Raw genomic sequence first — 21856 nt, 5'->3', positions numbered from 1 at the left:
TTCCTTGGGTTTGGATTATTATCTTCTCTCTTTTTTTTTTGAATATATATACATATAACTTAAAAAGCAATGCATCTTTAACCCATGTAACGAGCTTTCAGCTAATGACTCCCAGACCAGTTGATTTTAGGGCATTAGGTATTGAGACACCCCTACAAACTTAGTAACTCGGGTTGTAGATACTAATACGTAGATAGTGCAATGTTTGATTCCCTTAAGCTTTTCTCCTTAACCCATGTACCAAGCGTTGGGTCAATAGCTCTAAAGTTAGTTGACTTTAGGGTATTAGGTGTTAAAACACCCCTTTAGGCTTAATTTCTTAGGTTAGGGAGGCTACGAAACCAAACATATTTATGTTTTTATTATCAACAATTTTTTTTTTGTTTTTTTGTTTTTTTGCAAATTATATACTATCTATTTCCCTTAGTTGTTACCTTTAACAAAGAACATCCAATGCGCAACTCATAATCATATGTTAAGGTGTGTGTGTGAAAATAAAGGTTTAAAAATACTTGTTAAATGAGTATATAAGCTGAATTAAGTGATAATAATGCAAGAGTTTGTAAACCTAAATATTTTAAGAAGTATTCTGATAGACCTTGATAAGAATATTTACTAAGATGTGTCTCAAAAGTCAATCCTACTCTGCCATCCTAATAACAGTTTTGTCAAATGGTTTTATTAAAAACAAAAGCAATTAGATGGTTAGTTTTTTTTTTTTTATGTCAACTACTACCCTCTTCCCCCAACCAAAACGAGACATTGTCATTAATGTCCTAAAGTAGAAAAATAGAGTATAGAAGTCATCACCTAAAGCAGCGAACACTGACAATCTTGATATATATTTAAACAATTACAATAGATAACAAAATAGAAAAATATTATGCTATTAATAAAACTAAAAGACATAAATTTTTACAAACTATGACTCAAATCCAATCTAAGCTTTTTAGGGCTTTTCGTAGTTAACCAATTTATGCGACTCATAGAGGGATCAATTACATCAATGAAATACTATAGTTGGTCAATCAATTGTTCAGCAGTAGCAGTAGAGTTTATGATTTGTCGTGCCGAATATGTTTGAAATTTTTGTTCCACGACATGATCAAGAAAAGACAACAAATTATCATAAAAACCAATAACATTTAACAGACTTATGGGTTTATGGTGAATGTGCAGATGAGCCCAAGAGGAAATATGAAATATCTCTTCCAATGTGTCTAGACCAGCTGGTAAGGCAATGAAGGCATCAATATGGTTAAACATTGCATTCATTTGATCAAACATTGTGGAGACCTGTAGTTCCTCTCCAATTGTTTTTCCAATGATGTTCTTTTTTGCTAAAGCTTTGGGGACGACCCCCAAAACTTGACAACCTCCTAAAAATGCAACTATTGACACACTCCCCCATTAACCCAATGTTGCCCCCTATACTAAATGAATCTTTCTCTCAACTAGTACCTGACTAAGATGATTTGCTGATTCTAAAAACTCTATTTCCTTCCCGGGACTGGATCCGCTAAAAACACAAAGATTTCTTAAGTGATGACTTAAGGAACCTACCATTTCTACACACTTCTATATCTGTTGAATGTATGGGTTGAGTATAAATGAAAGGAAGGAAGAGAAGATTTTATAGATGATAAATTAAAAAGGCAATCATACCACCTATATGTATGTCAGCTAGAGTCTCACACTCTTTCTATCTCTTTTTATTTATTTATTTACTTATTTTGAAAAAGCATGTGTATGTACAGGTAGTTGTGATTGTGGTTCACATCTTCCCTTGGTTTTATTTCAAGAACAGCTTAAACGCCCTATATGGGTCGAGGATAGGCTTCCCATCCAATTTTCTTAAAAACTAGCAAACAAGGTCTTTTTTAGTTAGATTCCCAAGACTAAGTCGAGCATGTTCTTTATGAAAATGTGGCCATAAATCATGAATTGCATGATGCACATCTCCATTAGGGTGCGTCTCAAGAGTCAATAGAAGATTATCTAAAGACCCCTTACTCAGGCCATCCTTAATGAATTGTATTTTATCTTCATGGTTTGTTGATATCATTCCTAAAGAATGACATGTCACATTAAAAGTCCATCTGGCCATTTGTGACAGAGTTTTAGTTGTTTTAAACGACGTTTCTTTGCAAAAGTACTTTTACCTATTCTAGGCATGTATGAAATGAAAGAATTGGAGGACTCACCTGATAATCAAACCTTTGCTTCAATTAGCCAGCGAATATCTTCAGGAATTCCATGGTTCATTAACAACCTCAATCTTGCACATTTACCACAATAAATTTTTGTAATCGCATTCTAATGCAGAGTAGGAAAATACTTTTTTAATTTTTCAAGAGTGGTGTCCATTTTCAAATGAGAATTGGAGGAGAGATTCAAAGAAAGGGGAAAGAGCAAAGAGTTGCACAAATATATACACAAATATTAGTTATCATAGGAAACTAAAAGAACCAATTTAAGAGTCATGGAGCACCGTTATCCGCCATTTGACCAGGGTGAGAGAGACTGGCAAAACAAAAGTCACACCAAAAAGAAACATAAAAACAATGTGAGAAAAAGAATTAATCTTTATATACAGGATCACCCAATTCAATAGAGTAATGTTCAACTGAAAAATTGTCAAAGTAAACTTTCAAACAATGTCCATTTACCTTGAAAACATTTTCATTCTTTGGGTTCTTGATATCACAGGCTCCATATGGATACACATGTTTCATAATAAAAGGACCGCTCTATCTTGATCTTAGTTTTCCAGGAAATAAATGGAGTCGAGAATTATAAAGCAAGACTTTTTGACGAACATTGAATGCTTTTCTTAGTATTTTCTTCTCATGAAACTCTTTGATTCTTGCTTTATAAATTCTTGAATTTTCATATGCATCATTTCTTATTTCCTCAAGCTCATTTATTTGTAATTTTTGTAGTTGACTAGCATCATCAAGGTTTGAATTGAAAGCTTTAATAGCCCAATAAGCTTTACATTCAAGTTCTACAGGCAAGTGACACGGTTTTCCATAAACTAATCTATAAGGTGACATACCTAATAATGTTTTATAAGCAGTTCGATAAGCCCAAAGTACATCATTAAGTCTTGAAGACCAATCTTTCCGATTAGGGTTCACTGTTTTCTCCAAGATCTATTTGATCTCCCTATTAGCAAGTTCTAAATGTCCACTCATTTGAGGGTGCTAAGGGGTGGCAACTTTGTGTGCGATTCCATATTTCTTCACTAAAGACTCAAATGGCTTGTTGCAGAAATGTATTCCACCATCACTTATCATGGCTCAAGGGATTCCAAATTGACTTAAAATGTTTTCTTTCAAAAACTTTATCACTGTTTTGTGATCATTGTTACGACTTGGAATTGCCTCTTTCCATTTTGAAACATAATCTACTGCGATTAATATGTACAACAAACCAAATGATGGAGGAAATGAACCCATGAAATCTATACCCCAACAGTCAAAGATCTCAATGACAAGAATAGGATTTAAAGGCATCATGTGATGTTTTGAAATAGATCCCAACTTTTGATAATTTTCACAAGTCTTGCACAATACATGTGAATCCTTGAACATGGTGAGCCAATAAAATCCACTTTGTAAGATTTTTGCAGTTGTCTTTCTTGATGAGAAATGACCCCTACATGCCTTAGAATGACAATTTAATGACACTACTTACCTCATCGTCAGGAATGCATCTTTGAAATATTTGATCAAGACAATATTTGAATAAATAAGGGTCATCCCAATAAGAGTTCTTCACTTCGTTCAAGAACTTTCTTTTGTCTTGGGTACTCCAATGAGCTGGCAATTGTCCTGAAATAAGAAAATTAACAATATTAGCAAACCAAGGCATTGTAGAGACAGAAAATAAAGATTCATCAGGAAAGTAGTCATCAGTTGGTGTGATGTCAGATCTCGAATCGGTTGTCAATCTTGACAAATGATTTGCGACAACATTTTCGATGCCTTTCTTGTCTTTGATTGTGATATCAAATTCTTGAAGTAACAAAATCCACCGCACCAATCTAGCATTATAATCTTTCTTAGAGAGAAGATATTTCAATGATGCATGATCACTAAAAACGATAATAGGTGAGCCAACAAGATAAGATCTGAACTTGTCACATGCAAATACTACTGCAAGTAATATTTTTTCAGTGGTAGTGTAATTCATTTGAACACTATTTAAAGTTTTACTTCCATAGTAAATCACATAATATTTCTTATCTTTTTTTTGTCCCAAGACAGCACCCATGGCATAATCACTAGCGTCACATATTATTTTAAAAGGTAGTGATCAATCAGGAGGTTGAATGACAGGAGCAGAAGTAAGCAAGATTTTAAGTTTAACAAAAGCTTTTTCACATTGTTTAGTCCATTCAAAAATATTTTCCTTCGTTAGAAGGTTACACAATGGTTTAGATATTGCACAAAAATCTTTGATGAACCTTCTGTAAAAACCAGCATATCCTAAGAATGATCTAACATCTTTAACAGATTTTGGTGTTGGTAAGTTGGCAATTAACTCGATTTTAGATTTGTCAACCTCAATACCTTTCGATGAAACAATGTGACCAAGTATAATGCCGTTTGTTACCATAAAGTGACATTTTTCCCAATTTAGTACAAGATTCTTCTCTTTACACTTGTTCAAAACCTTTTCCAAGTTAGTTAAACAATCAATAAATGAATCACCAAAAACAGAAAAATCATCCATAAAAATCTCAAGAAAACGTTCAACCATATCACTGAATATGCTAAGTATGCATCTTTGAAATGTGGTTGGTGCATTACATAATCCAAAAGGCATTCTTAGATATGCAAAAGTACTAAATGGACATGTGAAAGTAGTCTTCTCTTGATCTTCCAATGCAATTTCAATTTGGTTGTAACATGAATAGCCATCTGCGAAACAATAAAATTCATGACCTACAACTCTTTCTAGGTTAAAGGGAAATGATATTTTCTAGTCATTGAATTAAGTTTTCTATAGTCAATGCACATGTGCCAAGTAGTAATAGTCCTAGTTGGAATTAACTCATTTTTCTCATTTGTTATCACAGTGAGTCCAGACTTTTTGTGTACAACTTGGGTAGGACTTACCCATTTGCTATCAAAAATAGGATAAATGATTCCTTTATGTAGAAGCTTAATGACTTCATTTTTCACTATTTCTTTCATATTAGGATTAAGCCTTCGTTGCATTTCTCTAGAGGGTTTGGCATTTTCCTCCAAATAAATCATGTGTGCAAATCAAAGGGCTAATTCCTTTTATGTCAGCTATGGTCCATCCTAATCCATTTTTGTGCATTTTTAGAGTTTGTAATAACTTACCTTCTTGATGTGCATTAAGTTTTGAAGAGATTATTACTGGAAAAGTTTTATTTTCTCCCAAAAATGAGTATTTGAGATTGAATGGTAACGGCTTCAAATCAGGTTTTGGTGGTTGAACACTTGAAGGTATGGACTCAATTGATCGTGATGACAATTCTTCAATTTGTGATCTCCAATTACATGCCTTTGCTTCTTCCTGAAAATAGACCATTTACAACTCATCAGGTTCATCAATCTCAATTTCACTAGAAGTGGTTTGAAATTGATCATGAAATAATTTTTCAATAAAGTCCACTTCTTGTAAATCATTATCATCTCCAGGTTGCTTGCAAATGTTGAAAATATTCATCTCCAATGTCATGTTTTCAAATGATAGCTTCATCAGTCCATTCCTACAATTAATCAATGCATTAGAAGTTGTAAGAAATAGACATCCTAAAATAATAAGAATTGAATTACATGCTTCAACAGGTTGTGTATCCAAGACAACAAAATCTATAGGGTAAATGAATTTATCAATTTGTACTAACACATCCTGAACTATTCCTCTAAGCATTTTTACAAATCTATTAGCAAGTAAAAAAGTTACAAAGGTTGGTTTTAACTCACCTAGATTAAGACTTTGAAAGACTGAATATGGAAGTAAATTTACACTAGCTCCAAGATCAAGTAAGGCTCTTTCAATTTTATGTTCTCCAATAAAACAAGAAATTATAGGATAACCAGGGTCATTATATTTCAAAGCATTATTGTTCTGAAGAATAGCACTTAGTTTTTTGGCTAAAAATGCTTTCTTTTCACATTCAGTTTTCTCTTCACAATGCAAAGATCTTTCAAAAATTTAGCATAGGAAGGCACATGTTTAATAGCATCCAACAAAGGTATATTGATCCTTACATGTTTGAAAGTTTCAAAGATTTCAGAGTTGTGATTGACTTTCTTTTGTTTGGTCATGGCATAAGGAAATGGAAGTGCTGGTAGGGAATCAGTCTTTTCTTTGCAATGTTCAGATTCAACCCCTTCCTTACCATCAGAGATTCACTCATCATCTTTCTCATAAGTTTCAAGAGTGGGTTTTTTAATAACCTTACCACTACGAAGAGTGATGATTGATTTGACTTGATCTATGTGTTGGCTTCCGAAACTACTTGCATTTGCATTGTATTGCCCTTTGGATTTTGTTGTGGTTGAGATGGAAACTTACCTTTCTCTTGAAAACTGAGAGCATATGTGAATTTTGCAACAAAATCTTTAAAATTTGTCATGCTTTGCGCAAGTTGAGTGTTGATTGTTTCTTGCTTTTCAATGAATACATGCAATGTTTTCTCAAGATTTCTTCTAGGAGGTGGAGCATAAGGAGGTGCATATCCATAAGAATTTTGGAAATTATGGTGTGCTTGAAATGATGGCTGTGAAGTTTGTGCATTATTATTATCACTCTTCCAACTTAAATGTGGGTGGTTTCTCCAATCAGAGTTGTATGTTTGCGAGTATGAGTTATGATTGGGCCTTTGAAAACTGTTTAAAGCATGAGTTTGTTCATGGAGGCATTCCTTGAAAAAAGACAAAGTTGGACAGTCATTGGTTGCATGTTCATTTGTTTTACATATTTGACACACAATGTCTTGAACAGATTTTAATTGACCACTTTTTTTCAATTCTAGTGCCTCGACTTTTCTAGCTAAAGATGCAAACTTGGCTTGAAGGTCATAATCTTTCATAAGGCTATACATGCCTCCACTACATGTATGAGGTTAGGTTTTACTTGATTCCTCATAAGTGCCTGTAGTGTCCCAATTTTGCATATTTTCAGCTAGCAAGTCTAGGTACTTCATTGCTTTATTAGGGTTTTTATCTTTAAAAGTTAAATTGCACATCAATTCAACCATTTGCCTATCTTTAGGTGTTAACTCTTTATAAAATTGTGAAACCAATCTCCATGTTTCAAAACCATGATGAGGGCAAGTATGAAGCAAATCTCGATACTTATCCCAACATTGGTAAAATGTTTCACCTGGTTTTTGAGTGAAAGTGGTGATTTGTCTTTTGAAAGAGTTAGTTTTGTGAGATGGAAAAAACTTCTTTAAAAATTGTTGATTCATTTCATCCCAATCATGAATGGATCCTAATCTAAGATTTTGTAGCCATGTTTTAACTTTATCTTTTAATGAAAAAGGAAAAAGCTTTAATTTCATGGTATTCATGCTACAATTTAAGTCATTATAGATGTTATAAACTTCTTCAAATTCTCTCAAATGCAAGTATGGATTTTCTAGATCTAAGCCATGAAAAGAAGGTAAAAGTTGAATAATGCTTGGCTTAAAATTAAAATGAGATGCATCATGTAACAACCCAGCTTTCCAAGCCCAAGACAATAGTAAATTTTATATATATATATATATATATATATATATATATATATATATATATATATATAATACACATGGTGCCGGCAATCAGTGAATCTGAATCCTCACATCATCAAAATACAATCCATACAATCAACATTTCATTTAAAAGTGATTCTTACACAAACACGTAATATTAAGGTTGTATGATTTGAAGTTCATATTAAAAATATATACATAGACATGAGTTTGCATTCCTATCCTACTAATAACCATAACAATTTTAAATAAAAATGATCTAATAAAAGTTATACATTCAGTGCATTGATCCATACAAAATACATTGTGATTTAGAATGCATCTACATAGTTCCTTGCAAAAGTATGTTCCCGAGTATCGGGTTTCCTAAACATCTCGTTGGTGTGATGTCCCTGCAGCAGTACAAAACATTTAAGAGAATGCAAATACTTAATAATAATAATAATGGTAACTAACGGTCTGGAAATTAAATGAAGCATTAACATTTATAATTTCTTCATGTATTTGATATAACAGCTAGTAGTACATATAGATACACAAGTTTTCGGATGTCATTCGCCGAAACTAATCATTCATTTGTCCCAGCCATCCATCCGGATGCCATAGCGAAGGCTGCGTCGCTGCAGATCCAGAATCGGCAGCGGAAACTGTGTCGCTGCTGATTTCTGTATCGGCAACGAAAACTAGGTTGCTGTCGATTTCTGTATCGGCAGCGAAGACTGCGTCACTGCCGATCCAGAATTGACAGCGGAAATTGGGTCGTTGCCGATCCAGAATCGGCAGCGAAAACTGGGTCGATGCTGATTTCTGTATCGGCAGCGAAGACTTTGTCGCTGTCGATCCAGACTCGGCAACGGAAACTGCGTCGCGCCCATTTCTGCATCGGCAGCGAAATCATTCCTTTATCTCGGCCATCCAACCGGATGCCATTAGCCGAAGCTAATCATCCCTTTATCCCGGCCATCCATGTGGATGCCATTAGCCAAAGCTAATCATTCCTTTATCCCGGCCATCCATTCGGATGCCATTAGCCAAAGCTAATCAACCATTTATCAACATTTAAACGTTCGACAAATCTAATATCAGTTCTAACAATATGATAATACTCAAGTTAAAATATTTCAATATTCAACGTATGAAAAGAAAAGGTGCAAGTCACCTACCTGCTCCACCTGAGGGTTGTTCCTGTCTTGATGATGGTCCAATCCTGACCGCACCACCTAAGACATCAATGGTCACAAATCAGCACAATTGTATTTATTTTATTTTTGAATCATATTCATCATCACACTTATTTCAAGAGTTCATATGTTCACATTCAAGTGTTCCATATTTTACATCATCATATCATGAAATTGTTACTAGCATTTAAGTCATTCCTGCCAGGAGGCTTATTGTAGAAATCGGCAGCGAGAACTGGTTTGCTGCGGGCTACCCAATTCGGCAGCGAGAACTGTTTCGCCGCAGGCTGCCAGTTCGGCAGCGACAACTACATCGCTATTGGTGCCATAGTTTCGCTGCACAACGCACAACTCGGCAGCGAATATCAATTCGCTGCAGGAAGTTCAGTTTCGACAGCGAAATAGAATTTCGCTGCACAACACACAAATCGGCAGCAAATATCAATTTGCTGCAGGAAGTTCAGTTTCGGCAGCGAAACAGAATTTCGCTGCACAACACACAAATCGGCAGCAAATATCAATTCACTGCAGGAGGTTCAGTTGCGACAGCGAAACAGAATTTCGCTGCACAATACACAAATCGGAACCATCAATTTCAGCACATAATTCTTCAACAAAATTCCAGTAGAACACACACATGGAAAACCATCAATTACAGCATATAATCTTTCAATAAATTCCAGCATAACACATTAATTTCAGCACAACAACATCACAGCAGAACACATTAATTTCAGCCTAACAAAACCCCAGCAGAACACATCAATTTCAGCCTAACAAAACCCCAGTAGAACACATCAATTACAGCCTATAATCTTTCAACAAACCCCAACAGAAAACATAAATTTCAGCATAGTAAAACCCCAGCAGAAACACACATGCATGCTGGCCCACCCCATAGCTAAAGCCAGCCCTCTACCATGATTTGTTATTTCCATTTTTATTTATTTTTTTCTTTGTTAGATGTTCTGAAATTGGCTTCATTTCATTTCAGTTTCCTTGTTCTCCTAGTTAATTTTAGTTTCCTTCACAGCTGGCTTAGATCTTAGATCAATTTTTCTTAGGGTTTTCTTCTTCATTTCCGTTTCTGGTCTTAAGGGGAAGAGGAAAGGAGTTTCATGACCCATATCTTTTGAATTTAACTAAGTTTGAGGAGGGTTTGACACTATTCTTTTCTCCTCTCCTGCTGGTTCTCCTCCTCCTTCTTCTTCTCATATGTTCCAGCCCTTTTTTTCCTTTCCTTTAGGCAGTTGTCCACTCTTCTCTCAAGGTCTCATTTTTCCCTCTCACGTTTACAAGCACTCTCTACTGGTTTGATTTAAGTTTCTGTTGTGAAAGAGGGAGAGAAGAACGACATGCAGCTGCTGTTTTTGGAAGAAGATGGGTCATCCTCTCTCTCCACCTTCTATTTATACTCCTCATCAAATGAAGTGGGTTGTTTGGGGGTTGGTTTAGATGTATTCTTATCCTTGTTTTGGTCTATCTAAAACCGGTTTTACCCCTCCCTCCCAGCTCTGCGTTGCTGTCGATCGAGAAATCGGCAACAAACACTGCATCGCTGCCGATTTCTACCTCGGCAGCGAAAACTGCGTCGCTGCTAATCCAGAAATCGGCAGCAGAAACTGCATTGCTGCCGATTAAGAAATCGACAGCAAAAACTGTGTCCCTGCTGATTTTTGTATCGACAGCGGAAACTAGGTCGTTGCCGATCCAGAATCGGCAGCGAAGATTGCATCGCTACCGATCTAGAATCGGCAGCTGACACTGCGTCGCTGCTGATTTCTGCATCGGCAGCAAAAACTGAGTCATCGTTTCCCTCTCTCTCTCTATATATATATATAGATATATTCATTTGGGTGTTTACACATCAGGAGGGAAAACTATGCATGAGGGTGCACTTGTTCTTGTGGGATTCATGTGGTCTAAAAGTGTTCTAACGTGGTTATTCTCATTATGAAGTGACTGGTTATCTTCTTTGGCCATATTTTCTGAAAATGATGAGGATACACTACAAAGTCTACCACTTAATGTACGTGACCAAACACTCATGCACATGTAGAAAGAGAATAAAAGGATGAAGAAAACAAAAGGAAAAAAAACAAAACAAAAGAAACAAAGTTAGATACAAGAAAAGTGAAAAGAGAAAATAAAATAAATACTATAATTTGTATAAGAATTTACCTTTCCTGCATAGCACCAAAAACTTGACACGACCAAAAGATTGATGTCTTCTCCCAAGCGTAAGAGTGTCGAAGTAATAAATAACCCGGCAAGACCGGGGTCAAACCACAGGGAGGTTAATTGTATAAATTTTAGACAACAATAACAACAACAACAATAACAGTAATAATAATAGAGATAATAATAATAATAATAATAATAATAATAATAATAATAATAAAGAAGTTGATAAGAACTTTGAGATGGAAGATTAAACAGTGATAAAAACAAATGTCAAGGTTAGAGAATCCACTAATGGTATTTCAAACAAGTATAGTATAAACTCTTATTATTCAATTGGAAACCACACACAAAAGAGGTTCCAATCGGATGATTTGTTATTAATAGCTCATTATAAATTGTTAACATGATCATATTAATTTTCTTATTTAAGTAACACCAAACTTTTAAATATTGTCAGAAATTCATGATGCCTACAACACAAATATAGATTATACCATACGGTTGGGCGATGAGAGTGATAAGCATTTGTTGTACCAAGTGTTATACAACACAAATATAGATTAACCATTTAACAAGCAAGGTATTAAGAATTAATAAGATAAAAAGATAAGACATTTAATATTAAACATTAAGGTCCATGTTGAGTGTACACTATATTTATTCTTACACCATTAGTGTAACCTTTTCATCTTGACATAATAAACTTAGCTAAACATAATGAAGAAGAGAAACATAAATAGACAAAATAATAATATAAATAAGATACAAGTTCACTAAGTAAAGGAAAGAAAATGAAAAGCATAAACAAGATATTAATGAAAACAAAACTTAAGGATTATAAAAAATATAAAGAGAAAGAGCAAGAGCAAGTTTTTGATCTGAACCACCAAGCTCTTAAATAAGCCAAAATTAATATTTAAATGTCTCCTTTTATAGGCTAAAATTTGGAACTATTGATTGGATGACTAATTGTTGAGTGGGTAGCCAACTCTTGACTTGGTGAAAATTCTTATCTTCTTGTATGAATAAAACGTCATTGCTAACATCAGAAGTGGAACCAACTGTACCATGAAAGTTATAGGAAATTGTCTTATCTTTCTAGGAATAAAAAATTAAGGTCATTTGGACATCTAGAACTCGAGATATGGGTTGAACACTGAACAGTGTCTAGGCTGCACGACAGATTCAGATTTCTTTGATGTTGTTATAATTTGGACTTAAAAACAGCCTTTTTAAATCTTGAAATCCATATGAAAGTTGTAGGCCTATGTCTCACCTTTCCATACATATAAAGCAGGCCTAAATCCGAGATCTACAGCTCCAGATATGACCTAATTACCAAACTGTGTTTCAGTTTGGACTGTACCAACATCTCTTTTCTAAGTTTGGCCCTCTCTTTGTCCTTTCAATTTCAGTACTTAAACTCATCAATCAATCTTTTTATTTATGTGATAGGCCTGCATTTAAGATGAATATTTACCATAAATTAAAGGTATCTTATATTATTAGATATGTTATTATAAAACATGTTTTAGTTAAGGAGTTATTGATACTTCAAGTGTAAAATATTAATATAAGACCTTGATAAAAATATATTGTTAAGTACTAATCATCATGCACTTTTTGTAAGTCCTTTTTACATAACCCATACTTATCAAATGCCCTAAGAATATAATCTTAACACTTGCAATTTCATATTTTTCCTTGTTCAAAAATGACTTATGTTCTCCAAGTCTACTCAGTACTTTAGATGAGTGCATTATATGGTCTTCCATGCTTGTATTGAAAACAACAATATCATATAAATATTTAACCATAAAGTCATCCAAAAATTCATATAGCACATAATTCATCAAATTACAAAATATTGCTTGAGTATTGGTTAAGCTAAACAACATAACCAAGAACTCATATATATCATCACACTTGTTTTGTGCTCATCCCTCTTAGCAATCCTCACTTGCTAATAACCAAACCTTAAATCTAATTTTGTAAAGACAATCAACATCTTCATATTGTCCCAATACTTGCGTAATGATAATCAATATCTTCATATTATCCTAACACTTGCGTAATGACAGTCAACATCTCCCTTTGTTGACTTGATTCCCCATCATAAGTTACTGTTGCGTATTGGGTTGACATGCATGATTGTTTCTTCACCTTTATTTTCATTGGCCATAATAGCATTAAGTTTCTTTCTTTTTAGACATTCCCTTTATGTAATATGGTCCATCACACATGAAATAACCTGCATTTGATTTGGATTATTTCCCTAATTCAACTGGTTGCTTGCCTTTGCCCTTGTTATTGGAAGTCTTAAATCCTTCACCAAATATTTTATTCTTCTTCTTATCTTCCCTCTTATATTTTGTCTTGGATTTCAAAAGGATTGCAACAAAACCATTTTTTACCATTATCTTGAAATTAACTAACCCATCTGCAACACCGATAGTAAAAGACTAGTCAACCACCTTTTTTCACCTTAATTTTGCTTGTGGCCAAGGCTGCAACCTCTATAGAAAGCTAGATAACTTGTCCTCTTTACACATATTTTCAATATAAAAAAAATGAGAGAATTAAAGTCTTTTATATATTCCCAAATAGACTTCTCATATTTCAACATTTTTAAGTCTTTTTATGCGATCTAGTATGTTGACAAAAAAATATTTCTTCAACAATCTTGGCCACATTAAAGCATTGCTCTATATTCCATATTTGTTTCCAATTATTTAGAACTTTGAATCCCACCGAATGGTTTTGGTTATGACAGTTTAAGTTTAGAAATGCGAATATGTGTCACTACCCTTTTCAAAACAAAAATTACATCCTTAGTAACCTATAATTTTTGGCTTGTCTTTGTTGCAAGTTTAACATACTGTCCATTATCCTTTTCATTGATTTTAATAGACAATTAAGTATATCATCGATCGATCATCATAATATTTAGGGATTGACCCTATCTAGCCTTTTAGGTTTGCCAACCTTTATCCAAATACTTTCATACCTTATGACATATGAAGTCAAGCCAATAACTTTGTGAACTTTCCAACAACGACTTTAACATAATTATTTTTTATTTTATCCCAAACGTAATCACGGTCTGATACCACATGTCACAAGGTCAAGATTTTCATCATAATTTCAATCCTTAAGTTGCAGCCTAATCCCCCACTAGAGTAAGCCATTTTCTACAAATCCATTTTTGTTTTGCCTATATTCTAAGTGTTTCACATACCTAAGAGGCTTTCTCCAATCTCTTATTTGTTATAAACAAGTAGAAGAAAACTTGTAAATAAGAACATAACAATGCACAAGTTTATAGAGAAAATCTCAACCTTTATAACTCTTATTAAAGGAAACAATACACAAGTCTTTCTTATGTGTGCAATGTATATACTATGTATGCTACAAACTAATTATGAACTATTTATAAATAGTTTATATGAAATGTTACAACTAAAAACTATTTCTCAAGGCTAAGGATAAATCTAGCCAATGTTCCACAAAACTAGTAATTGTCGATAACTATAAATAACTATCCCAACCGTTTCAATCTTCCTTGGCCTGCCTCACACAAATCACTATACCAATATGTCAACATCCATAATGCCATAATAAATGTATTTCTACATATTTTGGGCAGTGTCAAACATGAACCTAGTATCCATACAAAACATTATTCATATTATTTACCGAATCTACCACTATCCATGCAGGTTGCCACTGACTGAGGCATCTTTGTATCAATGTTTTTGTTAGTGTGATCTCACACCTAGGTTTGTAACATATTTCATTTTCTAGCAAATATCATGTATGCTTGACATGTTTTTATCTTCACCTTAAAGCTCACATTTAAAAGTCATTCCCTACATAAAGTATTAGGAATGATTATGTAGCAATGCCATGCATGTGTGTGTATGGCTTTAGCTAAAGGGCTTTGCTCATTTTGGACCTGGCTTAGGATGAGTTTGTGACCCACATGCCTAGGGCGAGCTGGAAGTGAGCTCACTCTAGGCTGCTTAAGGTAAATGGGGCACTAGCTTGCCATAGGTTAGGATTAAGACAAGTAACCTAGTATGAGATCGGCTGAGCCAACCTAGGTCGCTTGGGCCTAACCTAATCTTTCTCTCTCTACAATTTTTTTTCTCTTCTTTATTTATTTGCACACAATCCTATAATTCTTTTTATAACAAATACCCTCATGGTCTAATAACATTATTCTCAAACCCGTACTCTTTATTGGACAACAACGTAGCCACTTGGGTGACCTTTATTACAGCAAATGAAGCTCGCTCACTTGTTTCACAAGCTGAGAATCTTTAACATTCGTCAGTCCAGCACTAGCTGTGCATGATGAATTATGATAGCATTGTCCCTCAACCCGTGAAAGGTAAGTCATACAATAAGTTTTTTAAAAAAACATCAATACGCCAACTCTCACTTTGCACAAAAATACCTTCACTTCTTATTTTTTTACTTGCTTTTCACTTGAATAACCAAAATAAAAAAATTAACTTAAACATTATAGAATTTGTTTTACAGGCAATGTTAATCCACACAAGTGCAACCCAATTCATTATTAGCTGTGGAAAAGCTAGGAGTTTTTCTCATAATTTATCAATAATTAAAAAGATTTATTTCTTTAGGATCAATATGAAGAAATTTTATTAACTTAAATTCATTAGAACGAATAGGAAAAAACTCTCTTCTGATAATATTATACCAACTGGTCCAAACCTTAAAAGAGAGTGCATACTCCTAACGTAGAAAAATAATAGAGAATGACAATCATCATAACATCAAGGACAGACTTATAAATTCATAAAAATAAAAGGGCCAAAGGTAAATAAAGGCAAAGTGAAAAATCTAGGGTGCGTCCAGTCCCACTTTTGCTCTGACCCGATCACTATTTTTAGATTCCGGCAAGCCATCCCCCTTCTCTCTCTCCCTAACACTTCCATAATCTCGGTCTAGGGTTTTTGAAGAAACCATAATGAGAGGATTATTAAACAAGCTCGTTTCTTGCTCTCTTTCCGTCGCTGGCAAATGGCAGCACCAGCAGCTCCGCCGCCTCAACATCCACGAATATCAGGTCAACTCTCCCTCTCCTCCTCCCCTTTATGCATCACTGTGCGAACTAATCTGTAAATTTAGATCCTTGTATCTGTGATTTTCTGCACGATAATTCTTTTTTGTCTTTTTAGTATAATTCGCAAGAAATTGAAAGCAAAATTCAAGCTTTTTTTTTGTTTGTTAATTAGAAAGATTATGTAGTTCTATTTTCCTTTTGTTTTACTTATTTTTTTCTTTCGGTGAAGCTGTTGAATGTGAGTTTGAATTTATTTAATTTTTTTTTAATATGCGTTTGTTTGAGATATTTAGCAGTTTGGAATACTAGATTTGTTTGATCTGATGCGGTAATTGATGGAAGCTGTTACTGCTGTGCTATTGTTTTATTTTTATAGGGAGCTGAATTGATGGGCAAATATGGGGTCAATGTCCCGAAAGGTGTAGCTGTCTCTTCTCTTGATGAGGTTAAAAAGGCTATCCAAGATGTATTTCCTGGCGAAAGCGAGGTAATTCCAATCAGCATTGCTCCAAATATTTGCCAATGATTCAATTTTTATTTCCCAAGAAATGTTGGGGAATAGAAGAAAAAATTAGTTGCGAGTGTTTCCGTGTTAAATTATGGAATGAGACAATAAATGCAATAAATTTAGGTTGTTCTTTCTGTAATTAAGTTTTCTAATAATGTGCTATTCAAAGATTAGTTTTGTTTTATCTTGTTGCTACTGCGAAACTAATTGATGCTAACTTCGACTCTGGTGCAGTTGGTGGTTAAGAGTCAAGTCCTGGCTGGTGGACGTGGATTAGGAAAATTTAAGAATGGTTTTCAGGGTGGAGTTCACATTGTTAAGGCTGACAAGATTGAAGAAACAGCTGGTAATGAAGATTGGCTTCTCTCTGTCTTTTGTTGTTTGTCTTTTTGTTGAATGAAAGGCATAGCTCCTGGTTTGCTTTGATGGATTAACCAATTATTTTGTTTTATATAATTGAGAAAGTGTAGTTCTTTTAATGCAGGAAAGATGCTTGGTCAGATACTTGTTACTAAACAAACTGGTTCCCAAGGCAAAATTGTCAGCAAGGTTTGGCATCAATGGGCCCTTACAGAACTAATTTGTTGCATAGTCTTTGATCAATTTGTGCATGGTTAGCTGTTTTCATGGCATATCAGTTGCCTGTTAGTAGCTCCTACTTTGTGTGGTTGGATGATTTTAAGACTTGATTTGGGTATGTCATGATTTTACTATGAAGTGAGTTAAAGAATCATAAATGCTTGTGAATGAAGAGACACTTGAGTTTTTTACCGGAAAACTAGGGGGATGTGGAATGAGAAGATTTCAATGGTCTCATTTGATGATTATGTTGCATGAGATATTTGGATGCCTGTCTTGTAATATTTAAGATACCGTGATAAGATGAACTCTACTTAATAAAAGAATAATGTTCATGGTATTATTTTTGCAATTGCATTTGAGCTCCATTTCTCGAGCATCTCACATTTTGTGTTTGTTATTTATCTTCTAATTATATGCGATGTTCATTTTAGTCCTGCCCATATGCATCCTTCAGAAGTTTGGCCTTATGGACACCCCATGTTTTAGGCCTACTAAACCAGTGTTCGTATTTCAATCTTTTTTTCATGTTAAAATGATCTATTTGCTGTCATGCACAACTATCATATGAGATTCGACTCATATAGGATCTCTCTCATCTATTTTTAGGCATAGATGGACTGATTGTGAACTGTTAGCTACATTTTTTGGACTCATTGTGTATTGTAAACAGTGAAAATTATGAATCTGGCTATAAGGTTTTACTTGGTTAGTCTTCCAATTCTTGTTGGCTCGGGGCCAATTATTGTTGGTTAACTCATTGATGCATGCTTAACATGGAAAACTTGTTGGTTGATGAGAAGAATGTGTATTGATTGCTGTTGATAAAATGTCCATATCTTGTTTCTTATGTTATTTAATTTTCAGATAATTGATGGCTGCAATACTAATATCAATATTCACTTTGCAAATCAAAAAAAGAAAAATGGCTAGAATGGAGTTGATTTCTCCTTGTACAGTTATCTTCATCCAGCAATATTTTCTTGAAAAGAAAGTGATTGTCTTGGGGATTGGTTTGAGGTTCAGTTAATTTCCTTTTCTTTTGCAGGTTTACCTGTGTGAAAAGTTATCTCTTGTCAATGAGATGTACTTTGCTATCATGCTGGATCGTACTTCAGCTGGTCCAGTACGTTTCACTCACTGATATGATTATTTGTGCTTTGTCTTTGGTTTATTAATTCTTTTTTCTATTCACTGACTGTAAGTTTGTCCTTTCTTATAAGCACTTGCAAAACTTGTTCTTAATTAAAGAAGCTTGCACACATATCTTTTTTTCCAGCTTATCATTGCGTGTAAAAAGGGGGGAACCAGCATTGAAGACCTTGCCGAGAAATTTCCTGACTTGATTATTAAGGTTTGTCATCCTTCTTCTTCTTCTTCTTCTTCTTCTAATGTTTTAACCAGGACTATCTGTGCAGTTTCTTCATTACTTATTGCTTAATTGTTTATAACTGATCCATTGTTGTTTCTGCATTCTGACAGGTCCCTATTGATGTATTTAAAGGAATTACTGATGAAGATGCTGCAAAAGTTGTAGATGGCTTGGCTCCAAAGGTTGCTGATAGAAGTAATTCGATTGAGCAAGTGAAGAAATTATATAAACTCTTCTGTGAGTGCGACTGCACATTGTTGGAAGTGAGCATAAATTCCTGCTAATGATGTGTTTATTTCTTTTTTGTTTTTTCAATGACTCCAAAATGCTAGTTTTGCATTTCCTTTTTCTATATGCGTATCTCATTGTGAACCCCTTTCCTCTCTGCTCAGATCAATCCCATTGCAGAGACTTCTGATAAGCAGTTGGTAGCTGCTGATGCTAAATTGAATTTTGATGATAATGCTGCATTTCGTCAGAAGGAGATATTTGCTCTCAGAGATCCAACACAGGAGGATCCTAGAGAGGTTTGCTATGTTTATTTTTTCCCTTACATGGGCAACTTCACTGGTTATGTGGAGAATGATGAAATGCTCCATTAATTGCTGTATCTTTTGGTTCCTTTTTGATCTTTCTATAGGTGGCTGCTGCCATGGCAGATCTAAATTATATTGGTTTGGATGGAGAAATTGGCTGCATGGTGAATGGTGCAGGATTAGCAATGGCTACAATGGATATAGTTAAACTGCATGGGGGAACCCCTGCAAATTTTCTAGATGTGGGTGGGAATGCTTCTGAAGGACAGGTAATATGTTTTATTTTGAAGTATTTTGATTTTACTTCTTTAATTATCCATTGGCCTCTCTCCTCGCCAATTTGTCTGAGGGAGTCCCTACTGTTGTCATCATATGTCCATGTTTTTATCCTTTTTATTTTTGCTGATGGAAATTTATCTGCAAGTTCAAATCATCATGCTTCTCTAAGAAAGCAATTTTATGAGTCAGGTGGTTGAGGCATTTAAGATATTGACTTCTGATGACAAAGTAAAGGCAATTTTGGTGAACATATTTGGAGGAATAATGAAATGTGATGTGATAGCAAGCGGAATTGTCAATGCTGCCAAACAGGTGAGTTCCTCATCAAATTATGTTCAGGTTTTAATCAAAACAATTACTACCTAGTTCATTCTAGCTTCTTTGTGCCACATCAGCACAATTACTGCCGTGTAGAGTTTTATGACAGATAAATTGTAAGCGTGGTCATTTCACAAAAATAAAAGAAAAAGAAAAAAAAACTAGAAGTTCCCACTTTTGAATAATATTGTTAAATATTTCATTTGATTTGGCAAGGCATTAACTTTCTCGGTCCTTTCTGAAAAGGTTGCTCTAAAAGTTCCAGTGGTTGTACGCCTTGAGGGAACCAATGTTGACCAAGGAAAGAGAATTCTGAAGGTAAATGTGAATTTTGATTATGGTATTCAATCATGTACACGCTCATTTGACTTCAGTCATGGATGTTCTATTTGAACTGCGATGGTAATTTTATCTTGATCATTAATATACACAGGAGAGTGGAATGGCACTAATCACAGCAGAAGATTTGGATGATGCTGCAAAGAAAGCAGTAAAAGCATCAGCTAGCTGAGGAATCAAGATACGAAGACCAATTTGTGTTCCTCCCTGTTCTTACAACTTCGGTGAATCAAATATATTGAAAGTTGAAAATAATATAGCCACTACAAAGGTTTATTGCCCCTCAAGATTTTTGTTTTTGTTAACCCACCCTTGTCATTGAGCTAGAAAATTGTGGTCTTATCTTTGATTGTGTTAGGCCATGAAATGGAGGGCTCCGAGCCTCTTTTCTTTTCTTTCTTTTTACTCCCGATGGTTTTGATGTTAAAAATAATTTTTTAAAAAATAAAAAAAATATTATTTTAATGTATTTTTAAGTGATAAGCAATTTGAACTGCTATTACTATTATAATTCCAAATAAAATATCTATCGTGGCTTTTCTAGAATCTCGTTTTTTTAATAGGTCACCATTTTTAAGTTGTGTTGAATTTTTATGGATTCTTGAATTCATTAAATTATCAAATTATCGGAGTTAATTTCTCTTTAATTTTGTATCTCTAGTCTTTTCTCTATAAAAAGAGTGGATGGATTTAATTTATTTAATTTTAAAAAAGTCAAAAGTAGACAAGAAAAAACATTAAAAATTCTTACTCTTTGGTGCCTCATTTGCTTCCTTTAGGTTTTTGTTGTTATAGAATAACAAAATATGAGCAACTTTTCCGGTTTGTAGGTCTTGATTGGAATGTTGTATCCTAATGATGTATTGTTGTTAAAATCATGAGAAGCAAGTTGCCAGAGAAGATTTGCACCTATTGATGAGCAATTTAACCGATAAAGGGTATAATCATCAATAATAAATTTCTTTTTTGTATTGGTTTTGATATGAAATTCTATAATTTTATAAGTATTTTTGATATATGTACTTATATTTTATTTGATATTTTTTTTTTCATTTGTTTTGTTATCCTTCAAATGTATTTAATTATTTTACTAAACTATTTCCCAAACAATCTCAAGGATAAATCAACTTATTTATTTAGTTTAATATACTTTATGATTATTTATTTTATACATTCCATACTATAATTTTGTTATTTAATTTAATTTATAAATTTTCTACAATAATTTTTTATTTTATAATTTTGATTTCTATGTTCTAAGCCAAATTTTTAATCAAAATATATATTTGGCTATCATTTCTTTTAGTACAAATAATTATGACTTTTATTCAAGAGATTGATGCTTCTACAACTATTTCCATGACAAGTATTACTTCGGTAGGGAGTATTCCTCTATCATCTTTTATGATGCTTGGTAAGAAACTTGAAAAGTTCAATGATTTTAACTTTAAAAGGTGACAACAAAAGACATTTTATCTATTCTATCTAATCACCTTGAACTTATTGAATTTCTTGACTGAAGATGTGTCTAAACTATCTAATGTAGAATTTGATCTCATTATTGCGACAACTATAGATGCATGAAATCATAATGATTTCATGTGCAATAGTTATATCTGGTTTGAACAACTCATTGAATAAGGTGTATGGTTTCATCAAAAGTTTAAAGTCGAAGATGCTAATATAAAATGTTCACATTTAACGACTTTCTAGATTTCAAGATT

The 21856-nt window shown here is 33.9% G+C and overlaps 1 protein-coding gene and 1 pseudogene across 1 annotated transcript; one reads left to right on the top strand and one right to left on the bottom strand.

Annotated features, from left to right (window-relative positions):
* Window positions 1–3155: 3155 nt before the first annotated feature.
* LOC118039640 (uncharacterized) overlaps window positions 3156–21856 on the bottom strand; it is a 45072-nt pseudogene continuing 26371 nt past the window's right edge.
* LOC118039664 (succinate--CoA ligase [ADP-forming] subunit beta, mitochondrial) lies at window positions 15956–20531 on the top strand. The gene is made up of 12 exons (XM_035046432.2): window positions 15956–16204; window positions 16578–16688; window positions 16944–17055; window positions 17194–17258; window positions 18337–18414; window positions 18568–18642; window positions 18771–18923; window positions 19053–19187; window positions 19301–19465; window positions 19665–19787; window positions 20040–20111; window positions 20227–20531. Exons 1-12 carry the CDS (start codon window positions 16106–16108, stop codon window positions 20302–20304), a joined length of 1266 nt encoding a protein of 421 aa, XP_034902323.1. The 5' UTR covers window positions 15956–16105; the 3' UTR covers window positions 20305–20531.

Source organism: Populus alba, chromosome 14, assembly GCF_005239225.2.
Source record: "Populus alba chromosome 14, ASM523922v2, whole genome shotgun sequence".
NCBI classification, from domain to species: Eukaryota; Viridiplantae; Streptophyta; class Magnoliopsida; order Malpighiales; family Salicaceae; genus Populus; species Populus alba.
The sequence above is the reverse complement of the archived record's forward strand: the minus strand, read 5'-3'. Positions and strand labels throughout refer to the sequence as shown.